We start from the raw sequence: 18,818 nt of genomic DNA, 5'->3' as shown, positions 1-18,818 counted from the left end.
AACTCACGCTTGCCGTTCTCAAAAATGCCAAGCTCAATCTACCAAGCCACACATGCCATTTGCCAAGGACGCACGAGCCACAAGACTCCACAGCCACAGGACCCACACCATTCCGCACACACAATTTTGAGTCCATATTCCACAAAATCTACGTTTTTTTCCTCATCCACGACCGACTCGACAACTTCGCCCAACGCCGACACCATCCTCCGCAATGGCTCCCAAGGACTCGAAGAAAGGTACATGATCGCCCACAAGGGCCCAAGATGGACTTCAACACGCAGAAACTCGGCGGTCGCTCAATGCGCACCCTCGTCGTCGCCGAAACGGCGACGGGGTGATGCATCAAAGCAGCAGCAGACTTTGCGAGTTTGAACAAGCCGGGTCTCCCCCTTGTTCAGGCGAATGCTTTACTGACGACACTTCCTCTGGATAGGCGGTGCCTCCAAGGCCGGTAAGGGCGCTCAGGCCAAGAAGGCCGCCCAGGCTGCTCTCAAGGGTGTATGTATTCCTTCTCTTCCAAGGCGCAAGACGCGCAAAATGTTATGAGTGCGACACAGCCGCTAACAACCTCCCAGGTGAACTCGCACAAGAAGACCAAGGTCAGACTGTCGACCACCTTCCACCGCCCCAAGACCCTCGTCCTCTCGCGCTCGCCCAAGTACCCGCGCAAGTCGATCCCCCACGAGCCCCGCCTGGACGAGCATAAGATCATCGTCCACCCACTCAACACCGAGGGTGCCCTGAAGAAGATCGAGGAGCAGAACACCCTCGTCTTCATCGTCGATGTCAAGTCCAACAAGGCCCAGATCAAGCAGGCCCTGAAGAAGCTCTATGACATCGACACCGTCAAGATCAACACCCTGATCCGGTACGTTTTGACCATTGGCACCGTTTCGACGCTGGGGACCATTTTTGCTAACTGTATGATAGCCCTGACGGCTCCAAGAAGGCCTTTGCCCGCCTCACCGCCGATGTCGATGCGCTCGACATTGCCGCCACCAAGCTCGGCCTCGTCTAAACGGATCCTTGCGATTGGGGGTTGGGGAAATTAAAAAAACGGTTGGCACTGAAGGGATATGGGTTGCATTTCGAATGGCGTCAGATACCTGGGCTTGGGGTTGATTTGGCAATTTACCAAAATGACATGACCTTCGTGCCGTAACTCTCCTCCTTGCCTCTTGTGCGTGTTGTGATCATGTCGATTGGCGGTATCAGGGGATTGGACCTGACCCGTGCGGAAATGTCATTTCTTAGTTCTTTCCAACGCCTTGCCCCCTTAGTAATGTACAATACTCGTCAGTCGTAAGCCGATTGCCTGCACAGGCTCTCTCTCATACATGCCACATGGGTATATCTGAACCCATAAAAGAGCTTCCGCTCTTGCCGGCCACCCAAACCTGGACCCGAGTATGCCGCTTGACCCTCTGTATGCCGCGGTGGGCTTTTGCGGCACTTCTGCCCCTTCAAACCGTACAACCCCCCTTTTAATACCCAACACCCACATACTTATCTAAATCCTTAACCCATCCTGGCTAAACCTCTAACCACCCCTCCACCCCAACAACGGCCCATCCTCTACCCCTTCTATCCAACCCTCCGCACTGATGTATGTGCGAATGTATGCCCTACTTCCGCATACTACTCAAATGCTTCAACGTTGCAAGATTGGCATCCATGAACCGGTCGACGCAATTCGCTAGGCACGTCTGCTCGCCCGAGGCAAGCGCCCCCGACTTGACGGTGCCGGCGGGCACACACTTGGTCCAGCAGACGCCGGTGAGTTCGTGTGTTTCTAAGGTGAGAGGACCCGGGTTAGCTTGCTGGGCTTCTTTCGTGTCTTTGGTCGTACGTCCGCCTTGTTTACTTGTCTCTTGTGGTTCGTGTAGGTATACTGTCGTAGGAGGGAGAGGGGAGGGGGCTGAAAGGGGACCGGCATGCAAAACGTACGGGCACGGATACGGGAGCGCTGGGTCTCGTTGGCAAAGAACTGGCGCAGCTCGGCCTTGTCTGCTGGACTGAGCTTCTCGAGGTCGGCCTCGTCGACGGAAAACCCGGAAGAGGACATGATAGCGGTTTGAATTGGGGTAGGTTCGTTTCGTTTCGTTCGCGGTGGGGGGTGAACTTCGGTTGCGGTTGTGAAGGATGGATCGGTATGTGAATAGGTGGGGAGAGATGGTGTTGAACTTTTTGGGAGCGGCGGAACGTTTTCTCAGCGTGTGACCAATCACAGACGGTCAATGCTCGGAGCTCTCAAGAACTGATGGTCTGGGAAAGCAAGGTCGGACATGATGCGTTGAGAGCCCTCGGGCGCCAACATGAGATTTTCACATATTGAATGAACCGTAAAAAGTATATATCATCATCCATTTGTATCTATTGCCAAACGCTCCCGACAAAACGACCATCCTCTCCATTACCCCCCACTCTACGGTGTAGTGTACTCTATCAACAAAACGCGAACCCCTCATAAGTTAACATCAAACGTGTTTCTTTCAACCACAAACATATACGCGGCCCCGGGCCTACAAACATCTCGGCATCGGCCGGGCAGCTCCAAACTACAGATGCCTCCGATACTTGTAAGCCAGATACGTACAAACGACACAGAAAGCGAGGAGCGAGCCCAGGATGCCGAAGAAAGGAGCCAGGCTCTCGGTGTCCCGCCAAGGAACCGGGACGTTCATGCCAAACAGACCCGTGACCACGTTCAAGGGAACGATGATGGACGCCAGGAGCGTGATCTTGCTCAGCACCCTGTTGGTGTTGGTACTCTGAGAGATACCGTCGATGGAAATCTGGGCCAGGTAATTGCTGTGGGCGCGAGACATCATCTTTTCGAAATGGCCCAGGTTGTTCATCATGGTGACGACGTGATCCTGGATGTCGCCGAGGTACAGGCCAATGTCCATGCGCGGGGTAACTTTGTAGTTTTCGTTGCAGCGTTTGGTGAAACCCCTGAGGACATCGGCCTTCCCTCCGAGAAGGCGCATTAGGGCCATAGTGTTCTTGCGCGCGGTGCCAATCTTTCGGAGAAACTGGGCCATGTCATCGGTCCGGGCAATGAACACCTCATCCTCAATCTGGTCCGTATCCGCCTCCAACCTGCTGATGACGGGAGCGAAAGAATCAACAATGTCATCACTATCTAGTGTTAGTAAGAAGATCAAATACCATCCAGCCTGGTGTATCCTTACATCAGAGCATAGCAAATCCAATCGCTGCTCAGAGCAACGTAGTCCTTCAGCATCGCAATTCTCCTCCTCACATGCGAGGCATGCGGGTTGCTGGCATAGCTAAAGCTCAGTGTGCCCTCTCGGAAGACAACCACGTAGATGTTGAACGGAATGAACTCATTCTCGCCGGTCTCTTCGTCAAGCTCGATGAAGAACGAGCGGAAGCAGGCGAAGTAGTACGAGGGGAAGAGCTCAATCTTCTCGCGGGACTCCTGCGTCGAGATATCTTCCACCGTCAAGGGGTGAACGCCGAACGCACGGCAGATGGCACGGACTTCCTCCTCGGAGGGGTTGTTAATGTTTAGCCACCAGACGCCGTCGGTCTCGCCCTTGGGGAAGGTAAAAAGCCCACGGATGTCCTCGCCCGGTAGAATGAGCCCCTCTAGGTCGGCCGCGTGGATGGTCGACTCCCAAGCAGACGAGAAGAAGCTCACCCGGCTGTGATCCACAGGGGCCGGCGGCACAACCTTAGTTTGCTCGTCCGCTTCCGACCTGTCACCCTTCTCGGTCTGGCTTTCGCTGCTGAACGGTGTTCCCATGTATTCACCGTCTGCCGTTAAGGTAGGGGGGCCAGTTTCCGTGCTCTCGGGTCGCACGTCGGGGAAGACCCTGATGGCGGACGGCCGGCGGGCGGCCTGGCGAGCTTCGTTCTCGGCCTGGATAAAGTTCTCGAGGTAGTCGAAGTCGATGTAGAGGTTGCCACCGCTTTGCTCATCCTGCAGCGGAAAGCAGACATCCTCTTCGGCGGACTTGTTGGTAGCGAGGCTTGCGGCGTCGGCATTTCCTACGGTGTGTGGCCGGCTCCGGAAGCTAATGCGGCTAGCGACCGAGGCAGTCCGTTGTAGCTCAAGGTCATCAGGCTTGCGTTCCACCTTTGGCTCCGAGATAGAGAGGCCGCGCTCCCGCCGACGCGCTTCAGCGAAGGCTTTGACCGAGTTTGGCGGCGAGGTCGACCGATCCGAAGTCGATTCGATCGTTGGGCGCCGGGTGCGTCTCATACTCGGGGACTGATCTCCACCCTCCTCATCGACAACAGCTTCCTCTAAATCGCGAACGCGTGGCTCCCCAGGGGTCCCACCAGTCGCCATCACCCGAGCGCCATAAAGGGAATCGAATGTGCCACGTCGAGCGCGATCCGAGCGCTGGACTGAAGTGGACTGGTTCCGGTGGTCGTCGAGCTCCGGGACGGGCGTCGAGTAGCCCGAGCTGTTGGCATTTTCCTCGTGGTCAGACATTGTTGCTGCTGTTGCTGCTTTTGCTGCAGATTTCTTTTCTTCCTTAAACTTAGTTGCTTCCGATTCACAGTGTCTGCCTCTCTTCTTTTCCCATAGACATGAATCGAACACAGCCCTCAGAGCGCGCCTTCAGCCAATTTAGCCTGCGCGCATGTTGGAGTGGTCGATACTCGTCTATTTCACCAGCGGAAGGCAGCGAACGGCCGGCAGCCGTCCGCGACGACGGACGTGTGATTGCGACAACGTGGTGGTGGGAGGTCGGATAGTGGTTCACCCACGGTTGTGAGCGACGAAAAAGAAAACAATAGGCGACTCTCGGATCACGATCAAAATGGTTGGCTGCTTTGCGATAAGCCAAGTTACGGTGGCTGCTTGTTCACTCCACTGTAGACCAGCTCAGGTCCGAGGAGTGAACGACGGAGGGAAAACTTTTCGCAGTTGAGGCCCGCCAACTTGGTGGTTTGGGTGAGGTGCGGTTGACTAGCGGTCTGCGGCGTCCGGCGAAGGGAGGGCGTCGCAGAGGAGAAATCGAATGTCGATAAAGAGAAAGGGGGTAAGGTTTCGGTGGCCAAGGGGTTTATCGGGCGTTTTTGTAGAGATGGAATGGCGAACGTGATCGGCGTGGCAAGCTATTCAATGCAGCTCAGGCAATTGTTCGGATAGCTTTAGTCGGATAGCTTTAGTCGCGAAGTCTCGTTGGACGAACTGCTCGATTGACGGCGATTCCGGTTCTGTGAGTGGATTGTGCTGATACCAACACCTGCAGCTGCTCTCGGACGGGTTAAAGGGGACGAAATATCAGAGCTGATGGCGGCTCAAAGCGCGCACGGCCGTCCGACGGTGGTTGAAGACTTCGTGCGTCCGCCCTCGGTTTTGCGCCTCGTGGTACCGTCGCAATGTCAAAAAATCAATGGAATTTAGTGACAGGTGAGGGGGGAAAAGTGAGGGTTTTCCTTGGAAGCAATGGAATGAAAAGTTTGGGCCCTTAAGCGGGTCCGTTTTGTTCGTTAGTCATCGATTGATGACGGTGGCGGTTAGTGAGACCGCCCGGAAGCGTCAGGTGACGAAGTTCCGAACACTCGGAAACCGCTTGTCACCACCAAAGATGTCTATCTTAAATCTAAGGAGGGGTTTCCAAAACAGACTGCAAGTACGGGTTTATAATGTTATTGAAGTGCCATTAATATCGGTAACGTCGGGCAATTCTATAACCTTGAAGTACCTGACCTAAAAGGTACGCAGGTACATAATTACCTCCAGAACTTGAGTACCCACATGCCCAGCGAGGGGACAGGTTCTGAACCTTAGGTGGCAAAACAAAATCTTGGCGTCACCTGGCGTTTTAATGGACCTCAAGGACCTGCAGGTTTTCTCTTTCTCGGCCCCTCGAAGGAATCGGGGCGTGGTGCTTCAATTGGGCCCGAGATAATGGGCTTCTCGGTGCTTCGCCTCGGCCTGTCGTTGCTTCAGAAGCTCAGGAACCGAGTGCGGGCCTGGATCGCGGCTTGGAGATATTCGGCAATTTGATTGGCTGTTTTCCAGGGTCGTTCCCGGCAACTCTCAAGGCCACGTTGGGGCCGTCCATCCACTCGTAGCCCGCTGCTCGTGACAGCTTCAAGGTGATCAACTTATCAGTCCATCAACGTACACGGAGCCACCAATCGCTCTTTCCAACGACCAGGTTCACGATGGCTGAGCAACTATTAGAACAGGCGCGCGACATATTTGAGGGCCAGATTGTTCGTTTACTCTCGCCATTCTCCCACCCAAACAGCGCGCGCAGTGCATTGGCTTCGGATACTAACATTTGGTTTTAAAGGACTTTGAGGGCCAGAAGCTGGTTGAGCTTCTCGTCAATGTGGCATTGACACTCGTCGGGGCAAGTGACAAGTTTCAGGATTGATGATGGGTTATGGACTAACACTTATTGTCTAGGCGGTCGCCTTTCTCGTCGGTTACTTCCTCCAGGACATCAAGCTCGCCGTCTACATTGGTCTCATCGGGACCGCCGCCGTTTTCCTCCTCGCTGTTCCGCCGTGGCCATTCTACAACCGACACCCAGTGAAATGGCTCCCTGTGGGGGGCGTCACACCGCCGGCAAATCTCGTGGTGGATGATAAAATGTTTCGATAAAAGAGCAATGGAATGGAAGACCAAAACCATCGAACACCGCAAATATACTCCACAACGTCATGCCGAACCCACAACACCTTACTTTGCTTATTTGTGCCTCCTTTGAGAGCGATCTAATAATGGATTTCGCCCCATCATACCAAACAAAGGCCCAAGCCTGATCCGTGACGCCTCATCCCGGCCGCCGATGCTGCTGTTGCCATCCCTATCCGTTCCCCAAGAGTATTGTCCGAGGTGCGCTCGCGATTATCTGCCATACTTCTGGAATTCCCAGTCCCGGTTGTCGAGTGGGCAGACTTGTCGGGCCTTCAGCCATCTCGAGATGCAGTGGAAGTGGAAGGCATGCTACAGTTTTGTTAGTAATGATGACGTTTCAATCTGAAAAAGGTGGACGGAGTCTCACATTGCAAATACCCCAAGCGACGGTGCATTCCTCGCTGGTCGCAGAAGCCTGGTTTGCTTGACATTCTATGCCTAAAAATCGACCATGTTAATCGGAGAATCCGGGCTTGAAGACTGCTCATAGACGCTTACAAAGGTCCATAATGTGGTTCCGGCAGATCGCGCAGTTGTCCACGACGATATCCCAGGCCCAGAGAGCGACAGCATTCCACTATGGTTGTGTCAGTGAAAAGTCTGGGCAATGCCCCATCCTGAGTAGTGTCGAACCTTCTTGACCTCAAACCGCTTCTTTCCCTCCTTCACCTCGCCCTCAGGAGCGGCCTTCTTGGCCACGGGCGCCGAAGTGGGCGCATCCGTCATCTCAACGTCCGCCATGGTGTAATACAATCGGTACGAAGATGTAGGTTGGTTATGTTCGTAGGGCCCCCACCCAAGTTGTCTGTTGGTGGTGAGGGGTTGTTGTTCTGCGGCGGCTTCTACGAGGGATGCGCGGGCCTTCGGTTGTTGGACGTCAAGGTTCGCGAAAGCTCCTGTGGATAATGGTCATCAGTTCATGCGGCTTGGGTTGGGGTTAAGCTGTTGGTATCGGATACGGGCCGGATTCAAAATTACCTTTTAGGTTGTGCCGCAAAGTGTGCAAGCAAGAGATGGTTTTGATTGTTTGTTGTCAGAGACCTGCACCTTTTGGCGGGCTTTCGGAGTTGGAAAGTTATCAGCAAGCAGGTGCAGGTTAGTTGAGGGGCGTCAGTGGCCCCGCCATAGGCCGCTTTGGTTCTTTGTTCCAGGCAGAGAAGGTGTTCTTGATAAACGTATATCCCCGAAGTTTGCATACAGTGCTTTATAGGTCAAAGAGAGTTGGGTGCTCTGGATTCACAGAGTAGGGTTTTATTTCGTTTTTCTTCGGGAGGGAGGATCAAAACGGCTTCTATCTTGTGAGGGAGCTAGACGAGTAATTAATGATCTTCAAACTCGATGACGATTTAATAGTATAGCTTGCTAGGAGATGCTCTGGTGAATGCACAGTGCTTTCTTTCCCCAATACGAATACTAATAACGTTACTGTGATATCCTAGCCTTAGTCCCTCAAAAGAATCTGATCCGCAAACGAGCAACGGGAGCTCGAGGTCACAAGCTTTCTCAAGTGCGGCTGATCACAAGCCCCGAGGGCCGCACAGCTATTTACTATGTATTCTTGACAATATGGTCATCCCCTAGTTATCACAGCCCACGGACCGCCCAAGCCGCCTTGTCCAACTTTAACATGCGGGCCGCCAAGCTGCCTGAGACAGGGGCCGCTCTCGGCTTTTCATTCAGCCTTGCCCGAGTGGGTGGGAGCTGGGATGCCTCCCTCGGCCTCCCGTCAGTCGTGACTTACCTGAACCGACATTCCCATCCCAACCCATTCAATCCACGAAGCCAAACAAAACCAAATCATGCATTCCAAAATAACCAACGCACACAATACTCTTAGCACTTCATATCACAGCAGTAATATTACCCCCTATTCTCCTCACTCCGCTACGGTGCTGTGGCTTCCGCTCTCTGTCTCGGCGCGGCCGCCGCTTGTTCCCCCCTAACTCTTGGCCTTCCCCCAATCGAATGCGTCGCTGACTCGTTGCCCCGCTCAGCGCAAACAAACAGTGCACTTGCGCATCACTGAGGCGGGACTCAAACTCGTCATACCCGACCGACGGCAGGAGTACCTCTTTCCGCGACTCACAACCTCGACCAACCGACCAACCGACCAACCGACCTTTTGGTGCCGCACCAACTACCTGGCCCGAGGCCAACCTTCATAACCATGGAACCGCAACAACAGCAGCAGCAACAACAACGACAACGACAGCAACAATCACCGTTACCGCGCCAAAAACACACTCCAATCCGGCGAGGCAAGAAACTACCCACTTTCTCACCCCGCAGGACATATGCTTCGGAAAACGACATGCCGAGCGAAGCCGTTTTCCCCCTCGAGCTCGCGGGGCCCTTTACGCCCCAAAAGGCGAATGCAAACAGCCCGACCCCATCGTCGCAGCCCAACCACGGCGGCAAGTCCAAGGCTCGGAATGGACACGGGGCTGGGAATGGGAGTGGGAGTGGGAATGGGAGCGGGAATGGGGGAGGACAAGGCCAAGGAAACAAGGGACGAGCAAAGCAGGTGTCCTCACCCGGCCCAGCAAAACACGGCCGTATAACCCCTCCACACGCAACAGCAACGTCGAAATCGATTGCCGCGGCCGCCTTTGCGGGCGCGACATTCCATGCCTCTCCGGCGCCGTCCTCGCTTCCAATGCCGAGCTTCTTAGCCAAGGCTCTAGACTCGCCCTCTGTCCAAGAAACCGACCATGCCAGCCGTGAGCCATCGCCCCCGGCCACCGACTCGGAGGCCGCTCCCACTCCGCAGCATCGAATTTTTCCAGAAGACGCTGCTCGGCAAGAGTCCCCCCTCGACATTTTCTTCCGAGCTGATAGAGCCGAGAAAGAGCGGGCGCGCAGAGCGAGTTCGGCTAACATCCTCGGCCTTAACCCGTTCCCTTTCTCGCCGCCGTCCCAAATTCGTTCCCCGGTGGAACCCAAGACTCTCCCAAGGACCCATCTCGGTTCTGGAAACAACCGTCGCTCGGCGGCCCAACGCAGTCCCTCGTCCGGCATCCCCACCAGTGAACTCGATGGCACCCCGAGCCCCGGCGAACCCATCGGTCCTGCCCTTTCTCGTCCATACAACGAACGCATCCGAGCGGCTCGATCGAATAAGAAACAATTTCAGCCAGCCCAGAGCCCGGCAGCGTCCCCGCAGGACCAGGCGGCCATGGATATGAGTGAACGGCTCAAGCGCTTTCTGGCTATCCCCTCGGTATCGAGCGAACAACAGTCTCAAGAACCCACGGCCCCGCAAGCAGGCTCTACTGGTATCGTGCCCCAGCCTTTTTCACCGGGCATCCAACCTCATTCCCAACGGACGCCTGAGTTCCTCCCGCCTTTCACCGCCCAGAGTCAAACTTACCCGTCCGCTCATATGCCTTCGCCGTTCCTTCTGAACCCTCACCAGGCACCTCGAGACCCGGCGACGTCGAATGTCGCGCCCTCAGCTGCCAACAACCACGGAAATATTCGCTCGGCGGATATCCTGAACATGGAGGATAGTCTACGGCGCATGTTGAAGCTAAACCATGCGCCGGCACCTCCGCCAGCCCATTACCAAAGCTCTTAACAGAACACCGGGTGAACAGAACCGCTTTCTTTTCTCCTTCAGGTGGCGGGAAAGGGAAATGAAGCTATATTTGCAATAGCTTTCTCGCAAACTATGCGCTCGGATGTTATTTCATTACCGGATCTGGGACCATGTTTTATCAGCCTTCCTTTTTTTTCTTCTTTTTTTTCAGTTTTTCTTCTTCCTCTCTTCGTTCCTTCATTCCAGTTTTCCTATGCTCCGGCGTTTTGGGGGTCATTCATCGCTTGTTTAAAGGAAAGGCAGGACGGATAAAGACGTATTCAACAAGCATCTGGGGGGCGAACGGTGCCACGGTGGTCGGTCGGTCGGAACGGACGGGGGCTTGGTGTGTTTGTGTTTTTCGAGCACAGGGCATGGGGCGCGCGTTTTACTCTGTTTTCCGGCGGCCTTGTATCGGTCGATCATCGGCGGCGGTGATTTGGGGAGGTAACCGTATCCTTTTTCGTTCTCTCCCCACCGCTTCTTCTATCATACTTTCGACAACCTCATCATCATTATTTTCTGGATTGGGGCAGCCACTTACAAGGGATCCCCACCACCTTGTCCTGGGTATAGGACAGCCAAGGCGGATACACTGAAATCATGGATTTGCGATAGACGGAGTTGGGGGGGTCGAGAGGGGGCAAAGATGGCGGAAACAAACAACACTAAGAGAAGAGATACCGCCTGGTGTAAGAGGAGGGATGGGTGATTTGCGCTTTCTTTTCGAAACTTTATACCGCGCTGTTTTGGGCCATGTCACTTGGGTCAGTGTCGTTTCTTTTCGTTTCCATACATTTGGGTTCGGGAGCGGCGCATGGACTCATAGGGCGGGTGCATTGGGCTTAGCGGGGTTCTCTCATTTTCATTTTCAACTTGATTTTCTTGCTATTCCTTCTTTTCTTGCGTTCTTTTTATTCCTTATTTGCATCAGATACCCCTTACTGCGCGCACCGGGAGCTTTCTAGGCTGGGAGAGTCTCTGGAGTTGAGCGTGCAACAGAGGGGGCTACGCTGGTGGTATCGTTCGCTTATAGGTATTCGGGAGTGGTGGGGGAAGTTGGGGAGGCCGGGAAACGGTGAGGTGAATGAGGCAGGCGGTTGTTGTGCGAGGTTTGGGAGATGGAATGGGGCACTTTCGCTATCGAGCCGATGAGTTCATGCTTGACGTGTGGGGGAGGAGCGGTTGAGGTTTGAAGAATAGGTTAACATGGTCGACGGACATCTCCCGGGGGACGAACGACGAGCGGACGGACTTAAGCCACTTTCGCAAACACACCTGGCTGGCAACATTATGAAATCATTTGCATCACCGACATGCTAACTAACTAACCTACGACGCGGGGAAAAAAAAGAGAAAACAAACAAAAAAAAAAGGGACTCAAGTATCGTGGATTTGGCACAAGTTAAGTTTACGGAAAGCATACCTAGGGTAGTTGACGCGCCTGAAGACACTTGATATTTCCCACTTTGATGCGGCCTGATTTTGGTGATATGTTGTTTCACGTGAATTTTATGTCTGCCATGGTAAAAGTATTGACGCATCTCGGCGTAAAACCCCCCCAACACCCGACTCTACACACTAGGCACTTGGTAAGATAGCTTCCTTTTTCCAGAATATCGTGCTTAGGACGTTGTTGGGGGTGGATTGCCCGAAGCCCACTTGTCGAAAATCCCCCACCCCCACGAGCAAACCACACAGCAATCATTCGACCTCGAGATCATAAACTGTCAACCCATCCTTTCCTTACACCTGACATCTTTGGCCAATTCCATCTTACGCCTTACACTGCTTTCATCCCGTCTTGTTCAACTTCCGACCCATCACGTGACACCACTAACAAACCCTCGCGAACAAAGATGACCATGCAATTTCCCATTTGCAATTGGTATTCCAAAGGTTATCCAGGTCCGACTTCTTTGCCGATCTTTATTCTCCCAACTCGCTCTCTTCAATTGACCCAAAGTTACTATCGCTCACAGCGGGCGCAGTGCTTCTAACTAAGTGTCACATTGATTTATTTTCATGGTTGTCGCCATTTCCAATACCTTCCCCACACCCTTCCCCCTTCCATTTCCAGGAATTAAAACACCAAAATTTCAGCTATCACCATTTCACAACCGACCGACCGACCGACCGACAACGTGGCCGTATTTACGAGGTTCGTACTATTAAAGGCCACACAGCGGCCCTGTTTGTCGCAGTTCGCAGCGCCTGTTTGTACCTGGCAACGATTTCCTGTTCGAACGGTCGTCCAATCACGAGCGTGGGTTTCATCGCCAGAATCAACAACAACGTCCTTGCATCTCACCACAGTCGCCAATAATAACAACTCACATTCAGCAGTCATCTGGAATTACGGCCGTGATAGTCGTCATCGCTACTGGGTGTCGACGATGGCGGAGAACTGGGACGGCGGTATCAATGGTGGTCGGGATGAGGATGAGGCTTTGAGGACTGCGATTGCCATGTCATTGGGGCGGGAGCCGGAGAAACGTGGTGGCGGTGGTGGGGTTATTGATCTCACGCAGGACGATGATGATGATGATGTGGTGGTCGAGAATGGGAATGGAGGTCGGAAGGATGGTGTTGTCCCTGCAGCTGTTGATTCTACCCAAGGAAGCAGCGCCATCCAGCCGAAAGCAGAGCAACAGACGGCACCGTCATCAGAAGGATTCTCATTTTCAGCCTTGGGACTAGACCGGAAGAAGATGGAGGAGGAAAGGCTGGCCAGGCTGAAGAAACGCAAGGCGTCTTCGTCTGGCGAGGATCTTACCCGGGTGATGCAGCGGCCCAAGGTTGAGAACATAAGCACAAGCGCAAGCACACAACCACTTCGGCAGCAGCAGAACCAACCGCAGATCCAGCAGCAGAACCAGCAGCAGCAAGCGAGCACACCCCTCACCACACAACCACCATCACCCCCGCCAAAGAAGGAGGAAAAGCCAGCGGCAGTTCCTCAGGTCACGACATCAACACCGCCTTCGACCGGACGTCTCCCCTTCCCCCGCGGCGCGGTCAAGAAGACGTGGGCGTACGGCCACCCGCGGCAGGGGGATGATATCAAGATCGAAGAGGTCCTTCAGAAACAGCAGCTCCGGTTAGCCGTGCTGAGCTCGTACCAGTGGGACGAGAACTGGCTGCTTAATAAGGTGGATATTTCGCGGACTAAATTGATCTTGGTGGCTTTTGCGGCGAATGAAGCGCAGGTGAGAATATCGCATTCTGCTGACAAAAAGAAGAGTTTTTCGAGCTAACATTGTTGACCGCTGGGGATAGAAAGAGGAGATGCGCTCCAACGTCCCGAGCAACCGGATCCGGTTCTGCTTCCCGCCGATGTATGGGATGGGCGCGATGCACTCGAAGTTGATGCTCCTCAAGTACGACACGTACATGCGGATTGTGATCCCGACGGGCAACCTGATGTCGTATGACTGGGGCGAGACGGGGACCATGGAGAATGTGTGTCCTCCTTCCCTTTTATTATTTTCTTGTCCTTGCCCTGAAGATTATGATGGCTTGTTATGATACTTGTTCATTGGGGTTGATGTGCTAACGTTCGATAGATGGTGTTTCTGATTGACCTGCCCAAACTAGGTCCAGGGAAGCAGTTCGAGTCGACATCATTCAGTCGGGATCTGAACACATTTTTGCGAGCGCAGGGCCTGGAGGGGAACCTCATTGACAGCTTGCGCAACTACGATTTCTCCGAGACGGCGCCTTACCACTTTGTCCACACCATGTATGGTCCATCTTGCGAAGCGTGTATTGTGGCAAATCAAAGTATGGCTGACTGACCGACCTACCTTGCTAGTGCCGGCACACACGCGGACTGGTGCCATACGGGTACATGACTTTTTTCATTCTGTATTACGGCAGAGCGCAAAGTTAATACTTATAGGATACCCCGCCTTCGGTCACCAAATTAGCTCTCTCGTGCGACTCGGGAACGACCCCATCGAAATCGACTATGTGGTATGTTTCTAGTGATTTAAACAACCCCCCTCCCCGCCCGCCGGAGACTAATGCTAAATCACCATGATAGTGTGCTTCTCTCGGAAATCTAAAATACAATTTTTTGGTGTCGATGTACTATGCCTGCGCCGGCGATCCCCAGCTTGGGTATGAGGCCCTAACAGCGAGCAACAAAAGCAAACGCAAGGCTCTGTTCGAGGAAGCGAAGTACAAAGTTGACGAGCATATGCGTGTCTTTTTTCCATCGCGAGAAACCGTGGTTCAGAGCAAAGGAGGCGAAGATGTCGGTACCCCCCGCGCACCCACTCTCCTCCTTTCTTTTTCACCATGTCTTTTCTATTGCACCAGTTTCTGACAATCAACAGGGTGCTGGGACGATCTGCTTCCAGCGCCGATGGTGGGATGCCAAGACGTTTCCTAAACGCGTTCTTCGCGATTGCAAGTCTGTTCGACCAGGGGTTCTCATGCACAGCAAGATCATGTACATGCGGCCTAGCGACCTATCTATTCGGGAAGGTCGATGCTATGCCTATGTGGGCAGCGCTAACCTGTCTGAAAGTGCTTGGTAGGTCTTGTCCGGTTCTGTCTCTGTTTGTTGGTCGGAGAGAAATCGCCCGGCTCGTAAGAACGGCGTGTGCTGCCAGCCCGGGCCCTTGGACTAGAGTCAGCCTGTCGAGCGACTCAACCACAGCCTGGTTTTGTCTCGCAAGTTGTTCTTCCACGCAGCAATTTCGTCGGGACTGGAACTACATCTCGAATCTTGTGGATTCTTCTTGACTTTACTGATACTGACTCTTCGTTTCATAGGGGAATCGTGTCGGGCGACGTTGAGACCGGTGAACCTTCGATCACATGCCGTAATTGGTATGCTATCAACTTCTATCTCCCCCATTCCCGCTATTTCCTTCCATGCGACTTGTCTCGTTTCATGGAAATGCCTTGGCCGTGTTTACCCGCAACAACGCTTTGAACCATCTTGCATCTACTTCTATCTCCCTTATTCCCGCTCTGCTCAGCCACCCCGTCAAAAACTTGCTCACCAACCCCTTCCACGGTCCCTTAATCTCCTGCACGCTTCAAACTGCACAACTTCCCGACCCTTCCATTCCTTTTCCTTCCCTCAACATGCCCGAGCACACCCCATCCCACGACTCACTCACAAAAACACAGGGAATGCGGCGTCCTCCTCCGAGCAGGTGACGACGAGTACGACAAAAAGAAGCGCGAAGAGCGCGAGGCCAAAAATGGACCCACACCAGAAAACCTACCCACCCCTTCCTCATTCCCAGCCGAGTCGAAACCGCCGGTTCAGAGTGCCAGCAACAACAACAACGCCCATCAGGAGGGATACGACCCGTATAAATGGTTCGCGGGCGGCGAAAAGTTGGATGCATTCAAGGGTTACCTGCCTGTGCCGATGGAATGGCCTAGTCGCGAGATTATCGACGGGCAAGGGGCAGGAGGTGGAAGGGGGGGTGGGTTGTTGGCCCAGACTCTGGTTGGTGCTGGGCCGGATTTTGATAGACGGACGCCCTGGTTTTTTCAGAGGGGGTGAGACGTGCGTGGGTTATGACGAGGGCGTGCAGGTTGAGAAGAGAGAGAAAGTGGGAGAAGGAACTGGGGAGGTTTGCGGGCCTTTTCATTCCCATTCGTTTGGGCGGGTTGTGTAGTGTTTCGGCGGACGACTTGGGTCATTAGGAATAAGGAGCCGCGCTGTTGCCATGGCTGGGATTGTGTTAATTAATTGTAATTAGTGTAAACTAAAGAGATCTGTAGCTTATGGGAGATGGCCTTCCAAGGCCGTATATCTCTGTCGCTTTTGTCTTCGATCTGGGTACTTTCTCCCCAAGGTGATTTTCAATTCCCTCCCCTCCAAAAGCGACCCGGAAAAACGGAAAAACTCAGATTAGAGACTGGCCGCATCCACCCAACCCGCCCGATAGCACATTGAATCGAATGCCGATATCTGTTTGCTTCGCCCCTTTTCCTTTGCTGCTTGCTGCCCTACGGGCTTCTCCCATCAGTTATTGTGGAGACGCATCCACCCAGCAACGGAAGCGCTTGCTTGCGTTCACAAAACCGATGTAGAAAGCTTCTGCAAAACAGTTTTAACCCGGCGGAAGCCGGAAAGTAAAGCGCAACCGGGAGTGCATATTGCGGAATTCGCGGCTGCGCATTGCGAGTCCTTCGAAGTGCTTCTTTGCATATGTGAGAAATGAAGCGGTGCTGTAGCGCAAGGCTTGGGATTCAAGGTTCTGTGTGCAAGCGATGCAGGGGTCCGTGTGTTTACTTTCCCAAAAGGGAAAGTGACCACTTATACGACTTACACGCACCACTTACACGCACCACTTACACGGCTGTTGGATGAGTATTGAGTCGACGTACAAAGGTAAAAATTTGGTATGAACGGTTAACTTAGTTTCTAGTTTGAGGATTATATGAATGTGAGTTTTGGGCAAGGAATTCCACCGGAAGACGGTAGGGCTGGCGAGTGTTTAGCACGAAATTATCCCCCATGTCTCCCGAGTCCAGAATTCTATTGCGCTCATCGGAAAGGTTGAAAACATGCTCTGCCTGGTTACTTCTACCCAATTCCGCTTCATCTGGATATTTTGCGTCTCTTCCCTGCGCTTGAATGCATACTATGGCCGCGCGTCTCTCAGCTTGCAGAGAAGGACCAGGAAAGAACCAGCTCGACTTCCCCGAATCCTCTGAAATGAGTCAATGCAATCCATCTAGACGCATCGAAACTATGCGGCCTTGGAGTGCGCAATGGTGTTTGCCGGAACGAAGCTTCTCTTGAAGTCCAAACCGGGTCCGGGAATCTTACCTCGTCCGCACAGGTGCGTAATGTGCGCTTTTCGCACCAAAATGATGCTACAGAGGACGTTCACTTGCAGTTTAAGCATGGAAATGGAAGATAGAGGTAGCTTTAGGATGTTCTGGTAAGGTTTGGAAGCCATCGTAAAGAGGTTCGTGCCCTGGGACCTGGGAAGTATAAAAAGGCGTCCTCCCCCTGAGTCTGGGGGAAGTTCTCTCTTACTTTCTCAGCTCAGTTCTAAGTTTATATTCTCATCCTCAGTGAATATACAAAGTACACACACGCTTCAAACAAACATATATACCTCAATACATACCTCAACCTTCAACCTCGATCCTATCGTGGGTAAGTATCACCTTTCTTTTCTCTCTTCCCTTACCTCTCCTATCCTACCTCTCTTACCCTACCTCTCCTATCCTACCTCTCCTATCTTATCTCTCCTATTCTACCTCTCTTATGCTACCTCTCCATCCTACCTCTCTTATTCTAACTCTCCTATCCTACCTTTCTTATACCCCCTCCCCTATCCTACCTCTCTTATGCTACCTCTCCTATCCTACCTCTCTTATCCTACCTCTCCTATCCTACCTCTCTCATCCTACCTCTCTCATCCTACCTCTGTTGTCCTACCATATGTTTCTTTCTTTTCCTAACTACCATCACAGTTATAAGACAATACCTACAAGCACACCACTAGACCTCGACTCACCTCGTGGGTAAGTATCAGCTGCCCAGTTGTTTCCCACCTTGTCATCGTTCCTTACTAACATCTAATGTAGTCTATATCAAAACCAAATCTCAATTCCGACCTCGATTCGTCGTGGGTAAGTATCACCCACCAACTGGCTTCTCCCCATCACATCTCCTACCTTTTTCCCCTACACTGTGTTGATTTCATTCACTAACAACTATAATAGTTGTATCACAAGACCCAACAAGACTCTTAAGTCTCAACCTCGACCACCGTCGTGGGTAAGTATCCCCTTTCCATTCGCCCACCCCTACGCTTGCTGCTGCCTTGTCGTGACCCCAACGACCCTTTTCTATTCCCCTTTCCCTTATCATCCCCATTCTCAATCCCCTATTCCATGCCCATTCCCATTTCCATTCCTATCCCTATTACCCTTTTACTCAACCGACCTCACCGGTACAGCCCGGCCTTGCTCTTCTCTTGGCATCCCGTCCAAGATCCTTATTCCATGTTTTGGCTTACGTTTTGGCTTCTGTTCTGGCTTTTCCACATTCCCAACTTTCCTAATAGGCAGAAAAAAGAGCTCAAAAAAAAAAAGACAAGCCTGAACAGCTGAGAAGAAAGACAGAGCAAAACAAAATAGAGCAAGAAAGAACTGAGCAAGAAAAAACAGAAAAGGTCAAGAGAAAAAAAGAGATTGAGCAACTCACAGAAAAAAAAGACCAAAAAGAAGGCTCAAAAATATAGAAAAAAAGATCTAAAAAGCTCACAAAAAGATAAGCAAAAAAAGATGAACAAGCTCAAAAAATACATACAAAACAAACCAAACCCCATCCTTAACCCACCCCTCTCATCCTCCCTCCATCTCCCCAAGCCTCCATCCCTCCAACCCCTTTCCACACTTACCATAGACTCTCCGGACTAATGTAGACCAGCACCCAGCCATCGCCATGTCGACTATCCTCCCTTGCCTTTCAAATTTCGTAAACAGGTTTGTATCTGACGTAGGATATAGTTTCGAAAAAACGACAACATGAACAACATGGCTGTCGTCCCGACCTTTACCGGCTTTGTCGGTACAAGCATCGTAAGTTCTTTCCCCCCCCCCCCCCCC

At 52.7% G+C, this 18,818-nt stretch overlaps 8 protein-coding genes across 8 annotated transcripts in view; 5 read left to right on the top strand and 3 right to left on the bottom strand.

The window, feature by feature from the left end:
* Positions 1 to 214: 214 nt before the first annotated feature.
* Positions 215 to 1,021, top strand: C8A04DRAFT_9427 (60S ribosomal protein L25; the record flags this gene model as incomplete). The annotated part of the gene is made up of 4 exons (XM_062785475.1): positions 215 to 239; positions 437 to 501; positions 579 to 871; positions 934 to 1,021. 4 exons carry the CDS (start codon positions 215 to 217, stop codon positions 1,019 to 1,021), a joined length of 471 nt encoding a protein of 156 aa, XP_062640375.1.
* A 607-nt stretch (positions 1,022 to 1,628) lies between these two features.
* C8A04DRAFT_25197 (Tim10/DDP family zinc finger-domain-containing protein) lies at positions 1,629 to 2,068 on the bottom strand (the record flags this gene model as incomplete). The annotated part of the gene is made up of 2 exons (XM_062779471.1): positions 1,629 to 1,795; positions 1,951 to 2,068. 2 exons carry the CDS (start codon positions 2,066 to 2,068, stop codon positions 1,629 to 1,631), a joined length of 285 nt encoding a protein of 94 aa, XP_062640374.1.
* A 493-nt stretch (positions 2,069 to 2,561) lies between these two features.
* C8A04DRAFT_34551 (uncharacterized protein) lies at positions 2,562 to 4,471 on the bottom strand (the record flags this gene model as incomplete). Its single annotated transcript, XM_062782865.1, has 2 exons — positions 2,562 to 3,144; positions 3,198 to 4,471. 2 exons carry the CDS (start codon positions 4,469 to 4,471, stop codon positions 2,562 to 2,564), a joined length of 1,857 nt encoding a protein of 618 aa, XP_062640373.1.
* Positions 4,472 to 6,159: 1,688 nt separating this feature from the next.
* On the top strand, positions 6,160 to 6,604 carry C8A04DRAFT_25195 (microsomal signal peptidase 12 kDa subunit-domain-containing protein; the record flags this gene model as incomplete). Its single annotated transcript, XM_062779470.1, has 3 exons — positions 6,160 to 6,210; positions 6,291 to 6,350; positions 6,407 to 6,604. 3 exons carry the CDS (start codon positions 6,160 to 6,162, stop codon positions 6,602 to 6,604), a joined length of 309 nt encoding a protein of 102 aa, XP_062640372.1.
* Positions 6,605 to 6,850: 246 nt separating this feature from the next.
* C8A04DRAFT_25194 (E3 ubiquitin-protein ligase RBX1) lies at positions 6,851 to 7,381 on the bottom strand (the record flags this gene model as incomplete). The annotated part of the gene is made up of 4 exons (XM_062779469.1): positions 6,851 to 6,949; positions 7,008 to 7,078; positions 7,139 to 7,217; positions 7,274 to 7,381. 4 exons carry the CDS (start codon positions 7,379 to 7,381, stop codon positions 6,851 to 6,853), a joined length of 357 nt encoding a protein of 118 aa, XP_062640371.1.
* A 1,426-nt stretch (positions 7,382 to 8,807) lies between these two features.
* C8A04DRAFT_9402 (uncharacterized protein) lies at positions 8,808 to 10,217 on the top strand (the record flags this gene model as incomplete). Its single annotated transcript, XM_062785467.1, has 2 exons — positions 8,808 to 9,096; positions 9,142 to 10,217. The coding sequence occupies 2 exons, from the start codon at positions 8,808 to 8,810 to the stop codon at positions 10,215 to 10,217; spliced, it is 1,365 nt and encodes a 454-aa protein (XP_062640370.1).
* Positions 10,218 to 12,613: 2,396 nt separating this feature from the next.
* C8A04DRAFT_25192 (tyrosyl-DNA phosphodiesterase-domain-containing protein) lies at positions 12,614 to 15,747 on the top strand (the record flags this gene model as incomplete). The annotated part of the gene is made up of 9 exons (XM_062779468.1): positions 12,614 to 13,426; positions 13,497 to 13,679; positions 13,784 to 13,959; positions 14,032 to 14,063; positions 14,119 to 14,192; positions 14,263 to 14,475; positions 14,558 to 14,757; positions 15,000 to 15,056; positions 15,363 to 15,747. The coding sequence occupies 9 exons, from the start codon at positions 12,614 to 12,616 to the stop codon at positions 15,745 to 15,747; spliced, it is 2,133 nt and encodes a 710-aa protein (XP_062640369.1).
* A 2,990-nt stretch (positions 15,748 to 18,737) lies between these two features.
* C8A04DRAFT_25191 (uncharacterized protein) overlaps positions 18,738 to 18,818 on the top strand; it is a gene marked incomplete at both ends in the record, with an annotated part of 2,155 nt that continues 2,074 nt past the window's right edge. The window contains one exon of the mRNA XM_062779467.1: positions 18,738 to 18,791. Within this exon, the coding sequence (XP_062640368.1) occupies positions 18,738 to 18,791 (54 nt within the window). The remainder of the gene's footprint in view (positions 18,792 to 18,818) is intronic.

Source organism: Dichotomopilus funicola (assembly GCF_033296635.1).
Source record: "Dichotomopilus funicola strain CBS 141.50 unplaced genomic scaffold C8A04scaffold_5, whole genome shotgun sequence".
In the NCBI taxonomy this organism is placed as follows: domain Eukaryota; kingdom Fungi; phylum Ascomycota; class Sordariomycetes; order Sordariales; family Chaetomiaceae; genus Dichotomopilus; species Dichotomopilus funicola.
This window is presented reverse-complemented; position numbering and strand designations above follow the sequence as displayed.